This window comes from Acomys minous (assembly GCF_964271855.1).
Source record: "Acomys minous genome assembly, chromosome: 11".
Taxonomy (NCBI): domain Eukaryota; kingdom Metazoa; phylum Chordata; class Mammalia; order Rodentia; family Muridae; genus Acomys; species Acomys minous.
The window spans coordinates 91,426,319-91,450,292 of record NC_140492.1 but is presented as its reverse complement, the minus strand read 5'-3'; the positions used below and the strand labels follow the sequence as shown (position 1 = coordinate 91,450,292).

The window sequence follows — 23,974 nt, the reverse complement described above, 5'->3', positions numbered from 1 at the left end:
TGTCTGCCTAGTCTTATGGTAGCTTGTTACATTGTACTTGGTCGATGCCTCAGGGAGTCCTGCTCGTTTCTGGGGGAAGGGGGGTGGAGCAAGAATGGGCCTTGGGCTCTTGGAGGGGGTGGGGTTGTAGGGAGGAATATGCACCTCTGTCTAGAACGCGTTTGCAATTACCCAGCTGGTTCCAGAAGCTTCCTTTTGAAATCAAGCAGGATGCCTGGAACGTTTCTGCTGCAATCTCCACGTGTGCACTTACTGGTCACTTCTTCCTGGGCATTATAGAGGGTGGGGAGATGCAGAGAGGGGCACGGCTTCCGGTGTTCTGCACTTACGAAGCTCAACAAAGTCTGAACTTCTAAGCTCCTCTGGGCAGCCTTCTGTTCCCTCTGCAGACTGGGTTTAGAGCCCACCCTCCAAATGTTGTCACAGTATGATGTCACTTATCTCCAAGAGCAAGCTCTGCTCTGACCACCTGCCCTACGAAGGGAAGCTCCTCAGGGGTTGGGGCTCTGTTTCCATGATATCTCCTTAGCACCCACTACTGTGCTTTGTAATGTCAATAAATAAACTTTTAATTAAAAACAAAAAAGTTTAAAAAGATTTGAGATGGCAAAACCTGCATGTTATACTAGCACAAGATGTGTAGCGTAAACGCGAGATGACTCAGTTGCAGCACTAGCTCTCGGGTATTTCTGTGGCCACAAATATGCATCCAGTGCACCTAAGGCCCATAGCACTAACTGTGTGTTCTAGGTTGCTCACATTTTAGCTACAAAATAAGAATTACATCAATCTTCCATAATGATTTTGGCATTGTGTTAAATAATTCAGAATTACCGGAAAGAATTGTAAGAAACAGCTGCATACATAAGAAAAACAGGAAAAGACAGAAGCCAGAAGTAATTTGGTAATCAAAGTTTTGAAACACAAACTATCTAAAGAAAAAAACACTAAATTCCTTACAAGTTATTTTGCTTATTTTTCTTACTGTAGCAACAAAATAGCAAAGTGAATAAATATTAGAGCAGCCAGGAAAGCTCTTTCTTTAAGAAACGCTTCCCTTACGACTTCCATAGTTAACTCTGACTAAATATCCTGAACAATAGAGTAAAAACCTTCCTGTACTCAACACTATAGGGCCCTATACACACATGCACGTACGCACACACTCACACACACACATGCACACTCACACACACACACAAGCACCTGAGAGCACGTGGGTGAAGCAGCTACATTGTGAACCATGCTCAGACAGAAATGAAAAAAACGGAAAGCTAAACTTAAAGCATTCTTTACTAATAAAACTTTAATATAGAAAAAGCAATCATTATACAATTCTAGTGTAAACCAGGCATGGCTTAAGAGCAGATTAAAGAGGCAGCTGTAGACATAAAGAAGCCACAGGAGGCATACTTGCTCTGCATGTTGACTGGTGGGTAGACTGGCAAATATAACCTATAACAAAAGTCACATCAGCTTAAACACACATACTGAAGGATATGTAAAGGCATGCAATTTCCAATAAAACATGAGGCTATATCAAGTTCAACATTCCCGGATGATTATTACATTCGTATTTTGTAAGATGCTACGACAAGGACAAATTTTTGAAATGGTATATGATATGTTAATATTTCTTGCAACTGTTTCTAAATATGTCAACATAGGAAGGTCATTTAAAATATCAATCTTCTAAAGTCTGCCATTTGTTCACAATTCCATGTCCATAACAAAACACACTGCGTCCTTCTCCAAGACTGCCAGTCACTTCCTAAACCTCCATCCTGCTGGGGTACGTACACTTTTGGTCCCAGCACACCGGAGGTGGAGGCAGGAAGATTGCTCTGAGTCTGAGGCCAGCCTGACCTATAACAGCAAGCTCCAAGAAAGCCAGGACTACAGAGAGAAACCATGTCTCCATCTGTCCAAAGTCGGGGTCAAATCTCAAGAAAGCTGAGATGCAAATAAAGTTCTCATTCTATGCCTGGGCTCCTGTTTGCTCAATCTGAACACTTGTGACTAAAAAGCATCAGTCAATGTCAAGCCTTCAGTACACCAAAAATGCCTGAGTAACTCAGAGACCAAATAATCAATAGATATTCCCATTCAAAGTCCGGGGGCGGGGGGGCGGGGTAAGGCATGGCATGGGATGTGAATGGCCAGTAATTACTCTGATGTGCAGTAGGGTGTGTGTAGCCAGGGCCTGCAGCCCTCAGACTGATCTTATCACAAACGCTCGCTGGATTTTGGGAAGGATAATCCCATGAAGACAGAGCCACAGAGCAAGTGTTCTAGGGGTCAAGATGAAACTGCAGGACTCTTTCTGACTCGGGAATTATCCCAACAGTCTAGCAATCATGACAAAGTCACTAAAGTTAGTTTAGAGAATAACAGGATGACAAAAAACAAACTACGAAGAGCATGTAGCATGAAGTGATATCATTGCCTTTATCTTTAGAATATGTAAGAACACATAATTGACATAAAAGGAATGGCCAAGCTCAAGGCTTCTACTAACAGAATGTGTGTGTTTGTGTGTGTGTGTGTAAATACAAGCACACACATTATTTATATATATATTATTTTTTTAAATTAGTATCACATCTCATGGGACTGGGGATGGAATTCTGTGGCACCATAAATATATAAACACACACACACATAATTGTAATTAGTATTCGTTATTGGAGACTCTTTGTAAAAGATGATCAGCTTACTAAGTCTTGCTATGTTTATGCTAGCTAAACTCTGCCAATTTGGCCTATGGCTTCTACTCTTTTATGATATCTACTTGGCAAAAAAAAAAAAAGTGAATCTTTTTCTAATGTAACAGTGTAGTGTTGCCATGCAATTTACAGGTAGTCTGAACTTGAAAATGAACCCATTTATCATTCCAAATATTTTACCGCATTGTATATGAGGGGGGAAACGTGCTATTACTTTAACTCTGTGAATACTAACAAGTGGGAATGTGAAAACATCTTACTTTAGTGGTTTGAATGCTCAACAAGTTGAGAATACCGAAAGCCAGTTTCACATCAATATGCCAAAAAGGAGGTCAGTTGAGAGAAGAGGCAGAACGTGAAGTGGACTGAATGGAGGAGCAGAGGAAGCTAGCCTTTCCCGCGGGAGATGAAGGGGGGAGGGGAGAATCAGGATCTATGCTGGAGATAATAAAATGGGCACTGCAGACTAGGCAAGTGTTCTAGCCATGAGCCACTTCCAAAGCCTCTGTTTTGTTTCTTAAACAGCAAAGTTTACTGTGACCCACTGGAACTTATAAAAAGTCAATAGAACTTGATTTTGAAAAGAATTAATTCTTGATCAAAAATACACTGAAAGAGTACATAAGAAATGGGACCCAAGTATGTAGCCATCTGAGAAGGTCTGCAGTCATTTTTATTAAGGCCAGTAGATGATCTGTCTGGGTGCACATCTTTACACAGAGCAATCTAGGTGCTACATGGGTACTAACTGTGAGTTTGAGGATGAAAAGACACAAAGTTCTCTAAGCAACATCTGCTCTTAAAAACCCGTGGATGCCGAGGAAACAACCCAAACATTCCTGAAGAACACAAAGGCCTAGCTTCTCCCTGAGCTTTCCAGGAAACCAGGGAAATGAACAGGTTGATGCAGAAGCAAGCAGTAGACAGCTTCTAAGCACTCTCTCAGAGGGCTCACGGCAATACTGAGGTCTACAGGAACAAAATCTACAGGGCCTAGCACCAAGTGCACCTCAAGCTCATCTTGATCGGAACCCCAATATCTGATTTCTCATCCTACCAAGACAGGAACTTGTAATTCCACACCCACTCCACTTTCCCTATAACCAAATCAATGCATAATTACAAACGTAAAAGTGTAAGCCAAGAGGTATGCTACATCTACCTTTCAAAGATAAAATCTTACTGGGATTCCAATATTCTGTTGCCCTTCCTGTGCTTTTGATAACACAAGTATTTCTCTGTAAGGAATAATATTTAAACCTTGGACATGAAGAAAAGGTATGTACTCTCTACAGGAGATGAATTTTAATCTATTTATTATTATTATCATTACTAAGAGAGAGACAGCACCTGGGAGAGTGTGAGCATGAGTGGGAGAGTGTGAGCATGAGTGGGAGAGTGTGAGCATGTGTGGGAGAGTGTGAGCATGTGTGGGAGAGTGTGAGCATGTGTGGGAGAGTGTGAGCATGTGTGGGAGAGTGTGAGCATGAGTGGGAGAGTGTGAGCATGAGTGGGAGAGTGTGAGCATGTGTGGGAGAGTGTGAGCATGTGTGGGAGAGTGTGAGCATGTGTGGGAGAGTGTGAGCATGTGTGGGAGAGTGTGAGCATGTGTGGGAGAGTGTGAGCATGTGTGGGAGAGTGTGAGCATGAGTGGGAGAGTGTGAGCATGTGTGGGAGAGTGTGAGCATGTGTGGGAGAGTGTGAGCATGAGTGGGAGAGTGTGAGCATGAGTGGGAGAGTGTGAGCATGTGTGGGAGAGTGTGAGCGTGTGTGGGAGAGACTGCACATACATGCATGATGGGGGCACGCATGCCCCAGCGCACGTGTGGGAGGTGGAGGACAATTTTGTAGGACTAGTTCTCTCCTTCCACTTTTACATGGGCTCCATGGATTGAACCTGGGTTACCAGGCTTGCACTGAAATCATTTTACCCAGTGAGCTATCTTGCTAGTCCCATGGGAGGAAAATGTATCAAAAGTGAATAGAAAAGAATAACCTGATATTATAGGTAATGATGTGTGTGTGTGTAAGTCAATGGTGATGGAAACGGCCATTTATAACTTGCAGGTTTCCACTGAAGAGGAGGTTATTCTACACTAGAGCAAAAAGGTAAGAGCTTGATAAATGTGAATGTAATGGTGACATTTACACATGGCAAATAATCCCTCACTTTCTAATAATTATCTATTATCAACTATCTATTACTATATAGAAGACACAAGCCATTTGTGACATCCAAAATGTTTCTACTTCCTTGATGTATTTGTGTTTATTATATGGCCAGCTCCTAATACTTCACCTTCTCTAAGGTAATGACAGTGAAGGGAGAGGCATAAGGCGGAAAGAAGCAGCCAGGAGTATGGGGTGTGGCTTCAGTCCCAGCATTCAAGAGGCAGAGGCAGGAGGATCTCTGTGAGTTGGAGACCACAGCGAGTTCCAGTACAGTCAGGACAGATATACTGAGAAACCCTGTTTTGAAGCAGAGAGAAAAAGACAGAGAGAGAGAGAGAGAGAGAGAGAGAGAGAGAGAGAGAGAGAGAGAGAGAGAATTCAAAAATAAAGTAAAATAAAAGATAGCATAAGCAGGGGAAACTAATAATGAAAGGAAAGTGTTCTGGTGTGTTCTCTCTTGCTGTCATAAAGGCTACAACCAAAAGCCACTTGTAGAGCCAAGAGTTTATCTGGCTTACATAGGCAACTAAAACAGGAACCTAGAGACAAGAACTGAAGCAAAGCCCATGGAGGAATGATGGTTACTCTATCTGCTTTCTTACAGTATCCAGAACCACTTGCCCAGGGCTGGCACCACCAACCACAGTGGGCCACCTGCCCCCGTCAATCACTGATCAAGAAAATGCCCCACAGATATGCCTACATGCCAATCTGACGGAGGCATTTTCTCAACTCAATTTCCCTCTTCCAAGATGAGCCTGGCTTACGCCAAATTGACAAGAGCGGGGGGGGGGGGGGGCACAGCGATGGTGAGTGGGTAACACAGATGTAACATGCAATGTTACAATGTTCTCGTGGCAGAATGGACATTACAGCAGCTACTTATGCCTTCAGCAATTTATTGAGTCTGAATTAAATAAATTAAAAAAAACCAAATTGAACATGATATGTATTTTTTATAGTTTTTAAGTATGCTTATGTCCCTAAGGAATATATTCTAAGAGCTAATAATATGCTTTGGCTGTGAATCTGTTCATAACTCACATTTTTATGCTGTTCTTTATTTAACTGACAGTTTAATATATGCTTCCTAAAAACAGTTGCTAAGAAAAAAGAGTGCTAATATACTGAATTATCTCTCTACCTATTATTCCAAGTTCGGAGGCTTGCAGCAACAGGCCAAAGGCCATGTAGGGCCATTTTCTTCCTATACTATTTGAATCTGCCCTGCTCCATCTAATACATGACTTTCTAAGCTAAATCTGGGGCTACAGAAGCCACTCAGGCACTGACGCAGTCTGAACCTTACATTTGACTTCAATGGCCTTCTGAATGTCAAGGGACCCAAGGCACAACATACGCCAAGCAGTGTGTGTCAGTGCGCGAGACACAGAGTACAACCAGGAAGCATCCTGACAGCGGGACAGCCTGAGAGCTCTCCGGACTACAGGACATGCAGTTGTGGCACACAGCTCAGTCTAAGGAGCAAAATTCCTCACCGACGCATCACTGCTCACCTGTCTTAATGACAATCCTTCCTTAAATGTGAGCATTTTGCTTAAATTTTCTCCTCAGGCCTGAATTCTCATTTAACTGTGCTCGTCAATAACTTGTCCCATTACTACAGCTAAGCCCGTCTTCTGTACAGTCTCCTCAGTTTGAGCTTTCTGATTATAGCATCACACGTTTCAGCTCTTATTTACAAATACTATGTGAGTGTGTGTGTGTGTGTGTGTGTGTGTGTGTGTCTGCATGCATGTATTTGTCTCTTTCTCTTTTTCCTCCCTCCCTCTCTCTCTCTCTCTCTCTCTCTCTCTCTCTCTCTCTCTCTCTCTCTCTCTGTATGCATATGTATGTGTGAATGTGTATGTCTGTGTGTGTGTCTGTGTGAGTGTGGTCTGTTTTATCATCTTACTCTATTTTCAATTTCATTCATAGCATCCTAACTCAGGGCTTTACCTGACCGAGACCATCAGGACAGTTTCCTTGCAGCACTGTCCCTAGCTCTTTCTTCTGTCCCTCTTAAGCAAAGTCCTGGGCCAACTGCCACAAAGTGTACCACTTCACTGCTAGTATTCTTAACAACACTTCCACACTGCAGACAGAGACCTCGCCAGGTATGCTTAGAGACACACTACACAAGAGCTGGACTCCCTGAGCCTTCCCAGACACGGCACACTGCATTTACACACAGGTAAGGGGGACTCTTCCCTAATTACAGGACTAGGTTCTGCTCAGGAAGCAGTCTCTAAATAAGAACTTTTTTTTACATGTTTTTGAAATATAAAGACATTAACAGAAGCATCTGATGTAGTTCTTCTTGACTGCCCACTTAACTGCAGTAGAACACCACCTAGGGGACACATGTGTGTGCATGTTTGTGAAGGGATCTCTACAGTTTTAACTGAGGTGGAGACCCACTCCCACTCCCGGGAGAAATAGTGAGGCATTGGCCACAGTACAACACTTCAGACCTGTAACACAAAAAAGGCCTGGAGATGCACAGTATGACATAGCGTGTGATTAATGACGCTGCAGGTCACACTGAAACTGTGCAGAGTATACCTTACACTAAATGTAGTGGAAGAAAGGATGTAGGAGAAAGGTTTGCAGGAAATGAGGAAGACCATAGCACTGTCTGTGAGGGCGCTATAAGCCATATACTCATCTATAGCTGTTTGTATGTCAGTAATGACACAATAAGGTGTTTTAGCATAATCTTTCAAAAATGTTTATTTGGTTTATACATTTGTTTTCATGTATACTTACCCATGCAAAAACAAGGATATTTTTCATGAGAAACATTAACTACCTAATTGTTAGTTACCTAGAAAAACTCGTCTCTATCTTAAAAGTTCATATTTCATTTTGTTAAAAACATTTTTGTCCATTTTAAGAAGAGAAATAAAAATTTACTAAAAATTGAAAATCATTTTATCCATTTTATCCATTATATCCCATGGATATAAAATTGATAATCATTACATATATGTAAGTTATACAACTTACATAAACAAAACCCAAAGTCATACAAGACCGAAATATGAGAAGATAAGTGACATGTTAGTTGGGGATTATATCCATTACTTACTTTTTTAAGCTTTTAGCATTTCATTTTTAAATAGAGCCATTTTACTTGAACCATGTAGATAAAGGTTAATAAAAGATAAGGTAGATTTACAATTTTCACACAAGTAAGTTGACTCTAGAATCAAACAGCTTTGTTTACACTAAACAATTCAGCCATTGAAGAAAATATAATTTAAAATGCTTCCTTGGGAACTACCATAAAAACCATCAAGAAACATTAATTATGATATGGACTTGATTGCATAATAGGCTCTGAGAACCGTGGCGTTAGAATGTTACCAAGATCACTCTGCCTACCCTTGCCCCGCTCTTCTTCTCCAAGTCTTTCACACCTTCGTACGCATGAGACATGAGCGATATAGATCTATTTCAGGAAGTGTACTATTCAAGAATCAGAAAATAGGGCTGGAGAGATGGCTCAGTGGTTAAGAGCATGGCCTGCTCTTCCAGAGGTCCTGAGTTCAATTCCCAGCAACCACATGGTGACTCACAACCACCTATAATGTGATCTGATGCCCTCTTCTGGCCTATAAGTGTACCTGTAGGCAGAGCACTCTAATAATAATGAATAAATAAATATAATAATGAATAAATAAATCTTTAAAAAAAAATCAGAAAATACTCGTGGAAGACTCTATAACTGAGTTACAGAAAACAGGCGAGTCTGGAAACACATCAATTACTGATACAGACACTCAGGAAAGCCTGTAAGTGCAAGGATGACGGAAGCAGCCGTGACGATGTGAGGGGCTCACTTCTTGCTATCTGCTGTTTGTAAAATCTGTCACTAAGGGAGTGTAGTGTTCCCCATAAAGCCTCGGTGAAGAGCGGGGTGGATCTTTCCATACACACTACAGAACTAGTTTTGTTTTGTTTTGTTTTGTTTTAAAGGTTTATCTGAGTGTGTGTATGTCTACAGGTGCCAAGAGGTGTCAGATACCCTGGGGCCAAATTTACAAGCAGTTGTGAGATACTCCCCCTCCAAAAAAGCAAAGGTGACTGAGAACCATACTCAGGAACTGGTCTCTGGGAAACCAGAGATTCCTCTTGGTGACTGAGACATCTCTCTGGTCCCAGTTAGTTTATTAAGCTATAGAGACTGAGATATTAAAATTGCTTTAATAATAGAACACTGGAACTAGTGCCTTCCAGCTGTAAAAAATTAATAGGTAGGTTTATAACTTACTAGTAATACCAGTCTCTGTGTGTGTCTCCCTCGGTGTGAGGAGCTGCAGAGAAGAATCCACCTCTACCGAGAGTCCCTGGAATCCTCACGGTTGAGACATTGCTTTACTTTCTGTCACTACACAAGTGGGAAGTGGTAAGCAGTGTTTGGAGCCCTGACAATTTGCCTGTTTCTCCCCTTTCCTTTGCGCTCAGTGACAGTCCTTCCCTCTCCTTGTCCCAGGAGCTGAGGAGTACAATTGGCATCAGATAGAGCGGACACAACAAGCCACCAGTTAGGGCACAGGCCCCGCCACCTACCCAAACGCTTAACCTCAAGTCTGCATACTCTTCTACCACTATTTTAGGGTTATGATTTTTCTCGACAATTCTCTCAGGTTTTAACTGATTTTTTTTTCCTTTAGAGGAACAAGGCATAGTTCCTTTTTGAGACATATTTTTCATTTTAAAAGAGTTTTGCACAGAGTGATGCCCCTCTCTACCACCAAGACACGTATTCCTCTGGCTAAGTTGTGCCATCCACTTAAAAACATACCATCAGACTTGACTATTTTCAGAAAAGGGAGGCCGCGTTTCCTCCATCCCAGATTCAATCGATATTTCTTCTCTGGTCAGCTCCACAAGCAGACCCCCCACGGGATCATCTTATATATAACTCTTCCCCGAAGAAACTTTACCTTGATAGAACGTGATCTCTAAAATGGGATTTGTATTCACAAAGCGTCCTTAAGCCAAGGGGAGTCTACAGCCTTTCTTTAAGAATCTTTTTTAATAAATCACATTTTTTATTTTGCCGGGAATTTTTTGTTTGGTCTCTTCTTTAATATTTTCTTTAATCCAAGTAAACTATGTTTGAAGAAGCGAATTCTGTAATAGTGGTGAGAGAAGTACTCTTTATCTTTAATTCAGTATGTTTTATCTTCTGTGCAAAAGAGCTTATCATTTACATGATGCTGAAGATGAATTTTTTAAAATAAAGAAACACTTTCATTCACGTACATTTGAAATTTCCCAAGCTAAGTATATGTAGCTCAGTAGGAAAGCACTCGTTGAGCATGTGTGAGGCCTTGGGGTTGATCTAAGTCAGACACACTGTGATAACAAAACTGCATAGATAGGAACGCACAGCCTGAGATTCCACAAGCCACACCTGCCTAACAACAGGCCTTTTCAGGGTTAGGACTTATTCCTACCTTTTGAGTAAGTTTCAGCAAACATCAAATATCATTTTCTACTACTTTTAAACTACGAGCCATTTCTTAAGGTATAAAAGTAAAACTTGTAAGTACCACAGAATAAAGGTTAAATGGCCCAATATGGTGTTTTAGAGCAGTGGTTAGAAAAAAAACTGGCAATGAAATTTTGTTTTCAAAGCGTATGTTCTCTTACATAATCATGGAAGGCTTTGGCTTCACTTGAGTGTTCACATGTTTCCCGTCTCTCTGGAGCTGCACAGTAGAGATCCCAAAACACACTGAAAAGTAATTGGGGAACATTAGACAATTATTAATATGATAAGATGAGAAATCACAATTCAGCAAACATAAGACACAAATCTTTATATGAACCCTTTCTTTGCGCAGGGCAGGTATCATTTTCTCTGAAAGATTTAAGTCCAGGAGGGTTTCTTAACGCCATACCCGCATTTTACCTGACACCTTTCTAAACTGGTAAGCATTTCTTAAAAGGATAACAGATAAAGTAATTTTACAAAAATGTAGGTTTTGTCTGGTCCTGAGGATCAATCCTTATGAATAAGCTGTTAGAAACTCTCCTTCTTATAACTGTCTGCTCATGTGACTGACAGCTAGTTGAGACGATGCTACAGCAATGTTCCCATGAAGAACAGAAATGCAAACGATGTACTCCTGTGACTGTTAATAAAAAGTGGTCTGTCTTTTTTTTTTTAATTTTTTTATTAATTTATTCTTGTTACATCTCAATGGTTATCCCATCCCTTGTATCCTCCCATTCCTCCCTCCCTCCCATTTTCCCCTTATTCCCCTCCCCTATGACTGTTCCTGAGGGGGATTACCTCCCCCTTTATATGCTCATAGGGTATCAAGTCTCTTCTTGGTAACCTGCTGTCCTTCCTCTGAGTGCCACCAGGCCTCTCCCTCCAGGGGACATGGTCAAAGGTGAGGCACCAGAGTATGTGAGAAAGTAATATCCCACTCTCCACTCAACTGTGGAGAATGTTCTGACCATTGGCTAGATCTGGGTAGGGGTTTAAAGTTTACCGCCTATATTGTCCTTAGCTGGTGCCTTAGTTTGAGCGGGACCCCTGGGCCCAAATCTGCCTATCATAATGTTCTACTTGTAGGTTTCTAGGACCCTCTGGATCCTTCTACTTTGCCATTCTCCCATGCTTCTCTCATCTAGAGTCCCATTAGGATGTCCTCCCCTCTGTCCCAGTTTAAAAGTGGTCTGTCTTATTGCTGCACTCACAGGCAACTGCCCTAACAGTACCCTGCACTAATCAAACAAGATTTTCTTAAAACTTCATTTTTCCTTCTTCAATTACCAAAATAGTTTTGAATAATTTTGAAACTAAAACAAATATCTCAATTCTTTTACTGTCCTAATTAAAAAATTATCACTTAGAAAAGAGAAGCAGGCCGTGGCCATCCCTCCAGCTACTGAGGTATCTGTGAACACGAGGAGGGCTGACCCCATAACAGGGGGCTGTGACAAGGGGCTGCAGCGGGAAGGCCACGCTGACCCACACAGTCAGACACACAGCTCCAGAGCAGGCCAGAGGCCCCTGCTGCAGCTTGCCTGCTGCGACAGACTTGCTTCAACCGGACAGAAACAATTTCCTCCTCCACATGTTTTGGCTTCTGAGATGAAGTCATACCGCACCAACACACGTCTGCTGCACTGTAAGGAGACATCACACCGCAAGCTGCAGTCTTTGTGAGGGCATAGGAACCTTTGACCTTTGAAGCCTCATTTAGTCTGCCTGGTTCGCTCTCTCCTCAACAAGAAGAAAACACTGTAGGCCTGGCAATGAAGAGTGTGAATTCAGTGCGGCTGCCTTAGAGGAGCTAACCCTGAGACACCAGCACTGTCACTCTTATGTAAATAAAGTCCTTTCTCCACTAAGTGGGGAAAAAAAACCTTTTTTTCCTTCTTATTAAAATCCTACAGTAGGAGAGAAATACAAAGAAGATGACAAAGACAAAAGTAAGTTAAGTTCAAGATTTTGACAAGAATAAAAACTGTTAAAACTGTACGTGGCTTCCCCAGAGCCCTGCAAAATAGATTGAGGGACACAGTGAGACTCCCACATGGGGAAGGCGTGCAGTGAAGTACACTGCTCTGTGACTACTCACGTTCAACTTCCGCAGGATATGCTAAGCCCTAATGCCAGTGTTTAGTTCGCTGCAGAAGAATACACTAAACATCCAGATAAGCAGCTCAGAATTTCTTATTCTCAAATCACCTTCATTTCATAGTAAGTGTCCTAACATATCCACCAGAAGTCATTCTGTGACTTTATTTTGGTTGTTCTTCTGATTTTTAACATAAAGTTTCATCTAGCATAGACGGTCCTCAAACGCTCTGTAAGCACCGATGACTGTGACCGCCTAATCCTTCAGCCTTCGCCTTCCAAGTGCGGAGATTACAGTCTTGTGCCACTGCACGTCTCTTGGCATACTGCATTTAAAGTACCAGATAACAATTATTGTTTTCACTGAATATGTTCTAAAAACTATCGAGAATTTTTATTTACACACATATATATTTATATCTTTTAACATTAACACTGTTTTAGGTCTTCTGTTTTGTTTTGGTTTTATTTCCCCTACCAAATGTAGGGGCAACCTAAAGTTTACAAGACCAAATTTTTCAGGTAATGAACAAGTTAATAAAACATAAAAATAAGATTATATATGTTACTTTAGAGAAATGTGGTTTTCTGTAATAAAGGTTAAATAGAAATGCATCCCCTAAAAACATCTGGCTATCCCACAAAACTTCTTAAGCATAGCCTTGGTGTAGGCCATCTTGTAGCGCCTCAGATAAGTATAAATTCTTTCCATACTATACCGGCTACTTTTGTCAATTTGACATAAACTAGATTCAGCGGAGAAGAGGGAGGCTCAGAGGAGGAACTGCCTCCTTCACCCTGGTCTGCGGGCATGTCTGTAGGACATTTCCTTAATTAAATCTAATAAGAAGATAACTGAGCAACTCAGAGGGGAGCAAGCCAGTAAGTAGCATCCCTCCATGGTCTCGGTTCCTGCTGAGATACTGCTCAGACCCTTCCGGTGTGGGCTGATGGTACCCTGAAGTGTATGCCAAATACACCTTTTCCTCCCCAAAGCTGCTACTGGTCAGCAACAGGCAAAGCAAACCAGGACACATGCATTCACACTGTCTACTCTATGGAGTCAAAGATTATACAGTCAAGGGAGGCTAGGAAAAGATAGGAAAAAATGTCAAAGAAAGCTCATAAAATGAGGTGTTTTATTTTAGAAACTGTATTCATTTATTTTAGAAACTGTACTTAGAGTTAAATCTATAAGAATCTAAGACCTAATCATGAAACTTAAAATATACAAGAAAGAACCAATGGGGAGAAGCTCAGTACTAGAATATGCATGTTTTAAAAGGCATCATCTACTTTATAACTATGTTTGTTGAGCTGTAATAACTACAGGTGGGAGTTATATTTCAAAACTTCACCGTTTTTATAAGGTTCAATCATGTTCTATCAGTAAATATGGGCCATATAGCACTGTTACTGTCACACTAATATTTGGGAACAATTGAGTATGTCAAGCAACAGGGAGAGGAAAGGACATGGTTTTATCCCACATTTGGCACTGATGCATGCTTGACTCAGGAACAGGAGACAACATACTTAACTTTTATAGTCTCATTTTACAATTCAGACAATTAGGACATTAAAGCCAGAAGCTTTCTACTGAATCCTTCATGAATGGAAAAAAATGTTTAAAAATACTTTTTCTTCTTATCTGGATATATATATATCCAGACTGAGGAGCTTGGAAGCCAAGCATTATCTTTGTTATATAGTGAACTCACCATGGCAGTTAATACTTTAGATGTACACATTGTGTTTATCACTGAGAAAGAAGTAGAAATTGTGACTTCTATAAATGAAATGAAGCAAAATGAAAATGAAATATAAAATGAACATAAAACAAAATAAATAAATAAAATGAAATAAAATATAAAATGAAATATAAAAGCAAAATCAAGACAGAAGCAATATTTGCCAAGTAGTAAAATATGTGGGTATTATTTATTAGATTTAGATTTATTATTAAAATCTACATGGTATAAATCAAGAAAAAACAAAGTTAATCCCTAAATTTATGGTTCCCACCAAAATAGTTTTCACTTCTATCCCTAAAAACATGATTCAAGCATGACTAAACTAGTATATTTACACCATGGAATAATACTCAGCTATTAAAAACAAGGAAATTCCAAAATTTCTGGACAAATGGATGAAACTAGAAATGGTCATACTGAGTGAGTTAACCCAGAAGCAGAAAGACTCACATGGTGTATACTCACTTATAATTGGGCACTAGCCCAAAAGGCATGTCCCATGAAAGTCTTCACTTACCAGGAGATTGGGATAGATGTGAGGACATCCCACTGGGACTCTAGGTAAGACAAATATAGGAGGTGGGGAAATAGAAGGACCCAGAGGGTCCTAGAAATCTACAAGAAGAACATCGTGACAGGTGGATCAGGGCCCAGGAGTGTTTGCTCAAACTATTGCACTAACCAAGGACAATACAAGTAGTAAACATCGAACCCCTACTCTGATCTACCCAATGGACAGGACATTCTCCACAGTTATGTGGAGAGTGGGGACTGACTCTGACATGAACTCTAGTGCCCCATATTTGACCACCTCCCCTTGGTGGGGAGGCCTGATGGAACTCAAAAGAAAGAATAAGCAGGCTACCAAGATGAGACTTGACAGCTTATGTCCATATAGTGGGGGAGGAGGTTCCCTCGGTCATAGACCTAGTGGAGGGGAATAGGGTGAAAGCGGGAGGGAGGGAGGAATGGGAGGATAGAAGTGATGGGATAACAACTGAGTTGTAATCTAAAGAAAGAAAGAAAGAAAGAAAGAAAGAAAGAAAGAAAGAAAGAAAGAAAAGAAAGAAAAGAAAAGAAAACAAGATGGCTGCCAGGAGTCTATAAAATTAATAATCCTAAGATCCAGAGAGGGCAACCGAGACCCAGGAAAGGACAAGGCCAGATGTCAACCCTGGAGTCATCTCAGTCATCACTGCCTAGACACCATCGTTAAGCCACAGACATGAAGAGCAAGGCAATACACGTCCACCAGAACCCTGCTACCCGAGCCCCGAGAACCACAAAACAGCTGCAGAGTAGGACAAGGATGGTAAAATAATAGCTACGAATGTGTGCAAGGACCTTCTAGACTATATGAATAAATCCCTCAATGAAGGGTGTGAAAAAACAGTTTAATGGGATAAGAAAAACAGTTCAAGGCATGAAGTAGAAACAGGATCGTGAAAGAAAACCCAAACTGAAGTGAAGCCAGAGAAGAGAAATTTAGGAAGTTAGCAAAAACCTCAGAGGTAAGCCTCACCAGCAGAATACAAGATTCTAAGAGCCAGAGAGGATATAGTTGACAAACAAGAAACAGTCTTTTAAGACGCAAGAGAACTGATGCTTATGACTTCAAAGCATCTGTGGCTACTAGCGTGCTGCACCAGCACAGATTCAAGCCAGACATGCACAGCACTGAGAGGGCCTAAGCAGACAGGGTTCTCACTCTTAACCAAGGGGCTATCTCCAACGACATACATTTGCAAAGGAAAAATTCGTTTTCTCCAATAGCATCTCACTGGGAGTGGGCCCCATGCATGCCCAGCAGTAGATGGCCAACACAAAACGAACTAAATGGTGTTTTATAGACAATGTCTACTTTGTCTCATATTTCTTTGGGCATTATTTTTGTCTTACCATTCTGTTGTTTGTAAATTAATTATGGTTTCTGAATTTGTGGGTTTTTTTTATTTTGTGTGTATGTGTGTGTTTCTTGTTTTGTTGGGGTTTGTTGTTGGTGTCATTGTTATTTTGTCATTGTTTTTTATATTCTGTTTTAGGGCCATCTTTAAGTCCAGCACTTGAGAGGCAGAGGCAAGCAGATCTCTGAGTTTGAGGACAGTCTGGTCTATAGAGCGAGTTACAAGGCATCCAGGGCTACACAGAGGAACCCTGTCCCAAAAACAAAACAAAACCAAAACAAAACAAAATAAGTAAGTAAATAAATGTTTTGTTCACATCTTGTTTTCTAGAGGGAGAAACAAAAGGTGTAGAGTTGAGTGGGTGAAGAGAATCTGGGAGTGGGGAGGAAGAAATTGATAAGAATATGTTGATGAAAGTTTTTTCAATTAAAAAAAAAAAAGGAACCCTTGAGGTTGAAGAGATGTCTTTGCAGTTAAGAACTCATCCTGTTTTGCAGGGGACCCAAGTTTGGTCCCAGTATCCGCATCAGGTAGATCACAACTGACTCTTCCTGAAGCAATAGAAAGAATGAGCCAGTGCCTCTGGCCTCCACGGGTACCGGCACTCTTGGCTTATGTCTACAGACACATACACATAATAAAAATAATAAGTAAATAGATATTTTTAAAAACTAAATATTAACTGTTAATGAAATGGACTCTGATTACAAATCAAGGTGCTTGGCTTCTGATAAAAATGGAAAAAGTTATATCTATTTTACAGAGATTATGAGGATTCAAATGATGACATATGCAAACACATGTAAGACGTTTAAAGTACTAAAAAAAAAAATTCTAACAAGTTTCTTATAGCTAGCCCAATCAGAAAAAAGATTCACATTAAATCAATAAAATTTGCCTCCCTTTTCTTTCCAATTCTTTATGTTTCACTGATGATTCCTTCAATGTTTCATGTTTTGTTTAGTTTTGGTTTTCTCCAGTTAATTTTCCTCATTCCACTATTCCTTTCTTCTTCTCCAAGACTGAAGTCAGCTTTTTCTCTATGGTATGACAACTCTGGTGGTTAGTTGGTTGGTTGGTTGGTTGGCCGGTCGGTCAGTTGGTAGGTCAATCGGTTGGTAGGTCGGTCAGATGGTCGGTTGGTCAGATGGTTGGCTGGTTGATCTTACTGTAAGGTTTTTTCCATTCGCATACTCTCCACACCCCTCTCTGTGCCAGACACTATCCCAGTTGTCCTGGTTGGTTGGTTGGTTGGTTGGTTGGTTGGTCAGTTGGTTGTCTGATCTTGATGTTCTGTTTCTTCTATTTGAAAATTCTCCACACCCTTCTCTGTGTCCTGGGCACTACCTTGGCTGTGTTGGTTAGTTGGTTGGTTAGTTGGTTGGTTGGTTGGTTGGTTGGCTGGTTGGTTGGCTGGTTGGTTGGTTGGTTGGCTGGTTGGTTGGCTGGTTGGTTGGTTAGTTGGTTGGTTATCTGACCTTGCTGTCAGGTTTCTTATACTTGCACACTCTCCATACCCTTTTCTGTGTCCTGGGCACTACCTAGGCTGTCTTACATGACGCTCAGTTCACATGGACTTGACTAAGCAGTTCAAATTCCCTGACTACCCAGAAAGACACACGAACAGTAGAAAGGGCCAGTCCATCAATCATCAACCAGCCTTTCTAGCAAGCCAGCTCAAGATTTCTAATGCCACTATTTTCATCCAAGTATCTGAATAATTTTAGCTATTATCTGATGTCATTCATTACAGTGTAAACTCATTAAAGTGCTAGCATACTGTAAGACTTGATTTCCAGCTGCCAAGTAAAATGAACTAAGTTGTTATGATAATCTTATTAGTCAGTTATATATTTTAGAATATAAATGTATAGACCTAAAGTTACTTTAAACAGTAGTTTATTTTTATGTTATTAAATTAAAATGCACAGTATTTTTTAATTATGCCATCAAACAGCAGCATTTTTATTTTTAAAATTAATGAAAGAAGTAGGAACATTTATTCACAAGTACAAACTCAGAAGTAGAGACACAGATCTCTCACTCTGTACACTCATCTTACACTGAGTATCTCAAAATTCAACCTGAACAAACTAACGCATGCTCTGTTCTCTAAAGCCCATTGTCCTCTGTATTCTTAACCTCATCAGTGGCATCCTGACCATTCCATCTCTCAAATCTTAAAGTGAAAAATGTGTTATTTCAACTCAAAATGATAACACACTGTTACCCAGGCTCTCTCTCCATATCACTTTTCAGCTGAACAATTACAAGCAGCACCGCATACTCTCTCTCTGTTCTCAATCCTCTTTAATGCATACTATGCTGATGCCCAGTACTTGTCTGAAAGCCATAACTAATCACGACATGAACTTTGTTTAAAATGTCCATGCAGGAAGTCCAAAGTCCTCTGTAGATGCCACAACTTCCTAATCTTGTCTCTGTGTGGATTTTGTTTGTTTGTTTGTTTGTTTGTTTGATTGATTTTTCTTTTTCCAGCTGTGTACCCTCTCTTTTCCCAGTACGACAACGTCAACAGCAACTAGCTCACACTACCTGTTCCTCCTTGAATGTACAGTGGACCCTGTTTTGAGATTCTATAGTAACTATTATTTGCCTTTGGTACTTTCCCTCAGATTCTCTAGCAACTATTATTTGCCCTTGGTACTTTCCCTCACTACCTTTCAGGTCAGCTTCAATTTACTTCCTCTGCAGTGCCTTTCTTTTCTCATTCTTCCAACGTTCGTGACTGCTGCTCCTGTATCTATATGGCAGCCACACACTTACTTCTGTTTTGTTTGACCTGTTTATCCAGCCCACCACGGATTTTCTGGAGGGTGGTATAGTTTTCACTTCCTAAGTGCTGGGTAAACAGGCTTAAACAAAAAGACAATTCCAATTTCAAAGCCTTTTTAAAAGTGACGGAAGCCATAAAATTTCAACTGGTCCACTGATTGGCAGAACTGTAAGTATCAAATACTTGACTGGACAGCACCAACACCAGCAGCGTTCCTGGGTAATGTCAAAGGTACCTGAGGCTTCCTTCCTCAGACTACAGACTACAAGGCCAGCTCTAAACTCTTATGATAAGACAGCCATGCATCGTTGGATTTGAAATCAGCCCTTGACTAAAGTTTCACTTTACACAATGACCAGGAAGGCTTATGAATCGTGCATTTTTCTGGAAGAGTAAATCAAAACTTTTTGTCAGTTCTCAGAAGATCCCCTTAACTTCAAAGTTATTAAACATGGATGGCTCACATGTATGAAGCAAATGCTGAAAAGAACATGTTGATAGTTTTATGGGGGGGGATCTAAAAATAAATTTAAAATATTCACATGCTATATTTTAAGTTCAACAAACAGTCTAAAGTGTTTATTTGCCAATTATTAATATTAACTTGGTATCTCCAAATTGATTGAAAGTTTAAAGCCAAGGTGTTCTTCTGAATCCCTGAGTCAGAGAAAAGGAGGAACAATAGCAGGCTTAAACACCGCTCCTTCTGATAGCTGGTGTGAACGCTAATGTCTAGTACAAAGAGGGGCAGGGTGTGCAGGAAGTTAGTACTGACCACATGCTGCAGATTTGGGTTAACTTACTGAAGAACTAGCATAAAAAATAAAATAAGAGAAAAACCGAAAGCCACTCTTTTAACCCGCTTCCCTCCAAGATGAACAGACGCCTGTGGTGATTTTTATGCTCCTCTGCGTGATAAGCAGCAGCCTGTCTACACAGGTGCCAGCAGGTGAGAAGCCTGGATGGCATCTAGACGGCAGCTGAGAGGTTGGGGCTGAAGAACAGCTCAGTGCTAGAGCACTTCCCAGGACGCACAAGACACCGCGCTCAGCCCTACGAAAGGACGTATAGATCTGAATCCCTTAAATCACTTATCAAATTAAATTTTGATATATTTTTTTAACATTTTACAAGAGACCAGCCTTAAACCCAGAAAACAGCAATGATGACCTTGCTCAACTGTAGTGAACCGTTGGTCCAAATACAGGAACCGGTGTTCAAACAAAGGCCTGCACCTGTTCCTGCTGTGTGTGACAGACAAACAGGGGAAACCCACAACCACAACTGACCAAGTGCGGTCCTAGGATCACAGAACTTCAACTAAGACATTCCTCTGCGGGAGAAGTTAAAAAAGATGATGATTAAATAGGAAGCCTGGCATTGAAAGAGGCCTTTTGTTCCCTTCTTTAAAGATGCTGAAAATGAGAGACAGAGAGAGAGAGATGGAGAGATGGAGACAGAGACCAAGCCAGTTAACCTAGTTTATCCAAAGATGTGTTCTACCAATTGCTGCTGCAGAAAAGCTACATATATTGGTATATACTGGTGTCACGATGACTGTACATATACCAACATTAACTGGGCCTTTAACAAGGTTTTCTATGTTTCTAATCTCAACCTCTTTTCTCCTTCTCCTTCTCCTTCTTCTTCTTCTTCTCTCTCTTATTCATTTTCTCACCCACCCCCCTTGGTCTGTACATAAATACTTCCAATGCTTTTCCTTCTAGAAAGACTCTATCACTATCAGTGCCCCAGCCCCCTCGCAGAAGTCCTCCTATGATGTCAGAGAAGGAGAACCAAGTTCCTTATCATCAACCCTACACACATCCCTGCACTCGCTCTCAAATCACAGGAGCAGAGACGGACTTCTCTTTCTCTCATGTCCAGTATGTGTGTGATCATCCACTCTTGTCTGACCTCCACCCCTACTCTACTGACCCCTTGTAGTACCAAGCTCTACTCCTCTGTGTGAGCATGAGAACTGCTAGCACTCTCCAATGTGAAATGAAAACCTCCCCAGTCAAGCAAACATCCCTTTCCAGGTGTGGCCCTCTGCTCTCCTCACAGCAGAAGCCTTTGAATGGGCTCCCTATATCTACCTCTCAAGCTCTCAGTCAGGCTCAAGCCAGCAATCGCTTGAGGACCTTTCACTGACTCCTAAGAAGACGCATTCTTTCTTGCTACTCTCCCTTCCCAGCACAAGGGATGTCAGCAAGCTATCGTTTTTCTTCTAAAAAACCTTTCCTTATTTTGGCTTTCCTGTCACAAACTTTGCCGGCTTTCCCTCCATCCTTTTACGGGCCTTCTTTTTCTTCATAGCCTCCTCTTCCTCTTTGTCCTTAGATGCTAACTAATAATGTCAGTGTTGTGAACGATGAGCACGTCTCTCTTTACTCACAGATGACATCATTTACTCTTCTCCCTCTCCGGTGAACACAACACATACAGGCCTGCCTGTTCAACACATCCTGTTGGAAGAACATGCTCCTAGGCATGTGTAGCAAGCTTGACTTGATACCAAACTCTACCAGTGTCCCACTGGCTCCATCTCTGAGGGGACCCATGCCAAATTCTGCCATGTCGGAAATCCTGTGCTTAGCCTGTATGCTGGGACCTTCAAGTTGCTGACCTCTACCTCATGAGGTCTTGTGTTCTAGGCTATCCTTGGACTATTTACCTTTAAAAGAAGTCTCAACTTGGAACCACCCAGAGGATCTAAGAAGTTCTTACAAGGAACTACTCAGAGAACTAGGAAGTTCTACAGGGAGTGATTTAGGCTATTGCATTCTTGCCCGGGGGCTAGGGTGAGTGAGATAAGAATAGATCCTATTGACCTTGCCCTATATATGTTCCTGCTAGTCGGCAATAAAGTGAATCTTGATCAGAAATTTCCTGACTTGATTCGTTATTTCTCGCGTCTCTGTATCCTACTTTCAATCCCCACTCCCTCTTTCAGGTGAACTCTGATTCAATTTTTCCCCACGGGTTGGGACCCAACACATCTCTCACTTTATTTGCTCCATGTCGCTTAAGCCCTGGATCACATAACCACTCTCCACCTCTCCCTGCAGATATTTCTAAGTGCTCTGTTGCTTCGGGATTTATGCTAGCACCATCCATTCCCCATTGTATGGAGCTAACATTACAAAGATGTGTACTGACATTTTCTAATTACTCTGATTGCTCGCCTACTAAAAACTTACCTACCTACTTGGTACTGTCTCTACAACTATACACAAACTCGCAGTTTGCTAATGCACCCCGATCCCTAAGCACACCATCACCTCAATTTCCAACACACCGGAACTCCGTCAACTCTGTCTACAAACCATGCATTCTCTTCCCTTGACCGCCAGATCCTCGCCGAGGGTATAATTTATCAAAACATTTCCATTTTCCGCTTCTCCACATCTCAGTGGATATGTCTTTACACTTAAGGCTTTGGTTTAAATAGCAACTCCTCCAGTTGATGTATATAGTGAATGTCTATGAAGTACTTTCCATATGCCCCACAAGACACTTCTTTCTTGTTGCCTACTGAACTATTTACTTTCCCCAAAGACTTTAACTAATAAGAAGGCAGTAATGTGTATGTCCACAGCAAATATACTGCCTGGTTCATACAAGTCACTTATCGAGTGCTTATTGATAATATGCAACGTACTCATTTTACTAGGTTTTCAAAGAGATGTTTGTTCAAAACCTCATGAGTAAATAGAACTTTCAAAATTTGATTCCACTATATGACAGAAATATATATATAAAGTATAAGAAGCATTTCTCCAAGGCAAATTTTTTAAAAATCCCTTTGAACAGTTCAGTAGCTGATGATCACTGTATGAAGAAGCTGGTTCATAGGAATGTGCTCTTCCATGTCAGGACAACACAAAGCCACTTCACTACCTTCATGTTCATTAACTCCTTGTTAGATAAGCAGCTGTTACTTTAAAACATAACTAGCCTATTGTTGATTAGGACCACTATCTCCTACCCACAATGCTCCCAAAAGAAGTGACATTCAAAAGAAGAAATTGGGTGGCTAGCATAAGAACACATATGACTGCCTAGTTACTAATTTAGTGTCATGACAACTCTCAGCACTCTTGACAGAAAGCAATCTCATAGCTAGTTAGTAAGTTAAGAGCCAAGAAAAAGTGTCATCCTCATTGCCACAGCGAGACAAGGAAGGAAACTGCTATGGAATGAATTGTACCTTCTCCAAATTCAGACGCTGAAGTCCTGACTCCCTGTGGGATGGTACTTTGAGGTGGAGTCTCTGGAAAATAATTACATTTAGCTGACATCATGAGGGTAGGACCCTCGTGATGAGATTAGTTCCCCTGTAAGAGTAAACACGGATAGCTTGCCTTCCCTCTCCCTCACCGCCATGCAAGGATGTGCTGCCTACAAGCCATCAGGACATCCCTCCTTCAAGGGCTGATCTAACAGCACCCTGACCTAGGACCTGCGTCCTCTGCAGACCTGGGGGAGCAAGCTTCACTGTATATGCCATTTAACCTGTGGTGTTTCTTACAGCAGCTCTCCAACACAAATATAAGGAGCACAGCTGGACTCCTACATACTAGTGCCATTTTGATTCAATTATAATACCTTTAACTAAATACAGAAATGTTGGTCTTGAGGTTTTGTTTGTTTTCATTTCAGATACTACCTTTTAGTTCCTAACTTTAGAAAATAAAAAACAAAGCAAGAAGGGTGGTTCACAAAAAGCTTACTGAAATGCAGTATCAAGTACAACTGAAACTAAAAGATACTTACCACCACCAAGAGTGTAGGAATCCTGGCGGCTCCCCCAGTGTGATGTTTTTTTCCCATCTTATCTAAAATGAACAAAGAAGAAATGTTAAATCCTTTCCTTGTAGTACTTTCCTTGGCACATATTACCAAACAATGTTTTCCTCGTTTAAAATGAAGCAGTGATTTTAGATTCTTTATCATTTTCCTGTTGTTCTTTGCTCAGACTTTCCAACGACTGCCTTCACACAGTGGCT

The 23,974-nt window shown here is 41.0% G+C and overlaps 1 protein-coding gene across 11 annotated transcripts in view; it reads right to left on the bottom strand.

Moving 5' to 3' along the window:
- SSBP2 (single stranded DNA binding protein 2) overlaps positions 1–23,974 on the bottom strand; it is a 246,434-nt gene that overhangs the window by 129,975 nt on the left and 92,485 nt on the right. For 6 of the 11 annotated variants that reach the window (XM_084801335.1, XM_084801329.1, XM_084801332.1 and 3 more), the window contains 2 exons: positions 23,742–23,803; positions 10,563–10,647 (listed from right to left, as the gene is read on the bottom strand). In XM_084801335.1, coding sequence (XP_084657461.1) covers positions 10,563–10,647; positions 23,742–23,803 — 147 coding nt within the window. Of the gene's footprint in view, positions 1–10,562; positions 10,648–14,778; positions 14,877–23,175; positions 23,239–23,741; positions 23,810–23,974 lie in introns of those variants that run through there. The other 5 variants (XM_084801326.1, XM_084801333.1, XM_084801327.1 and 2 more) reach the window with 3 other exon arrangements.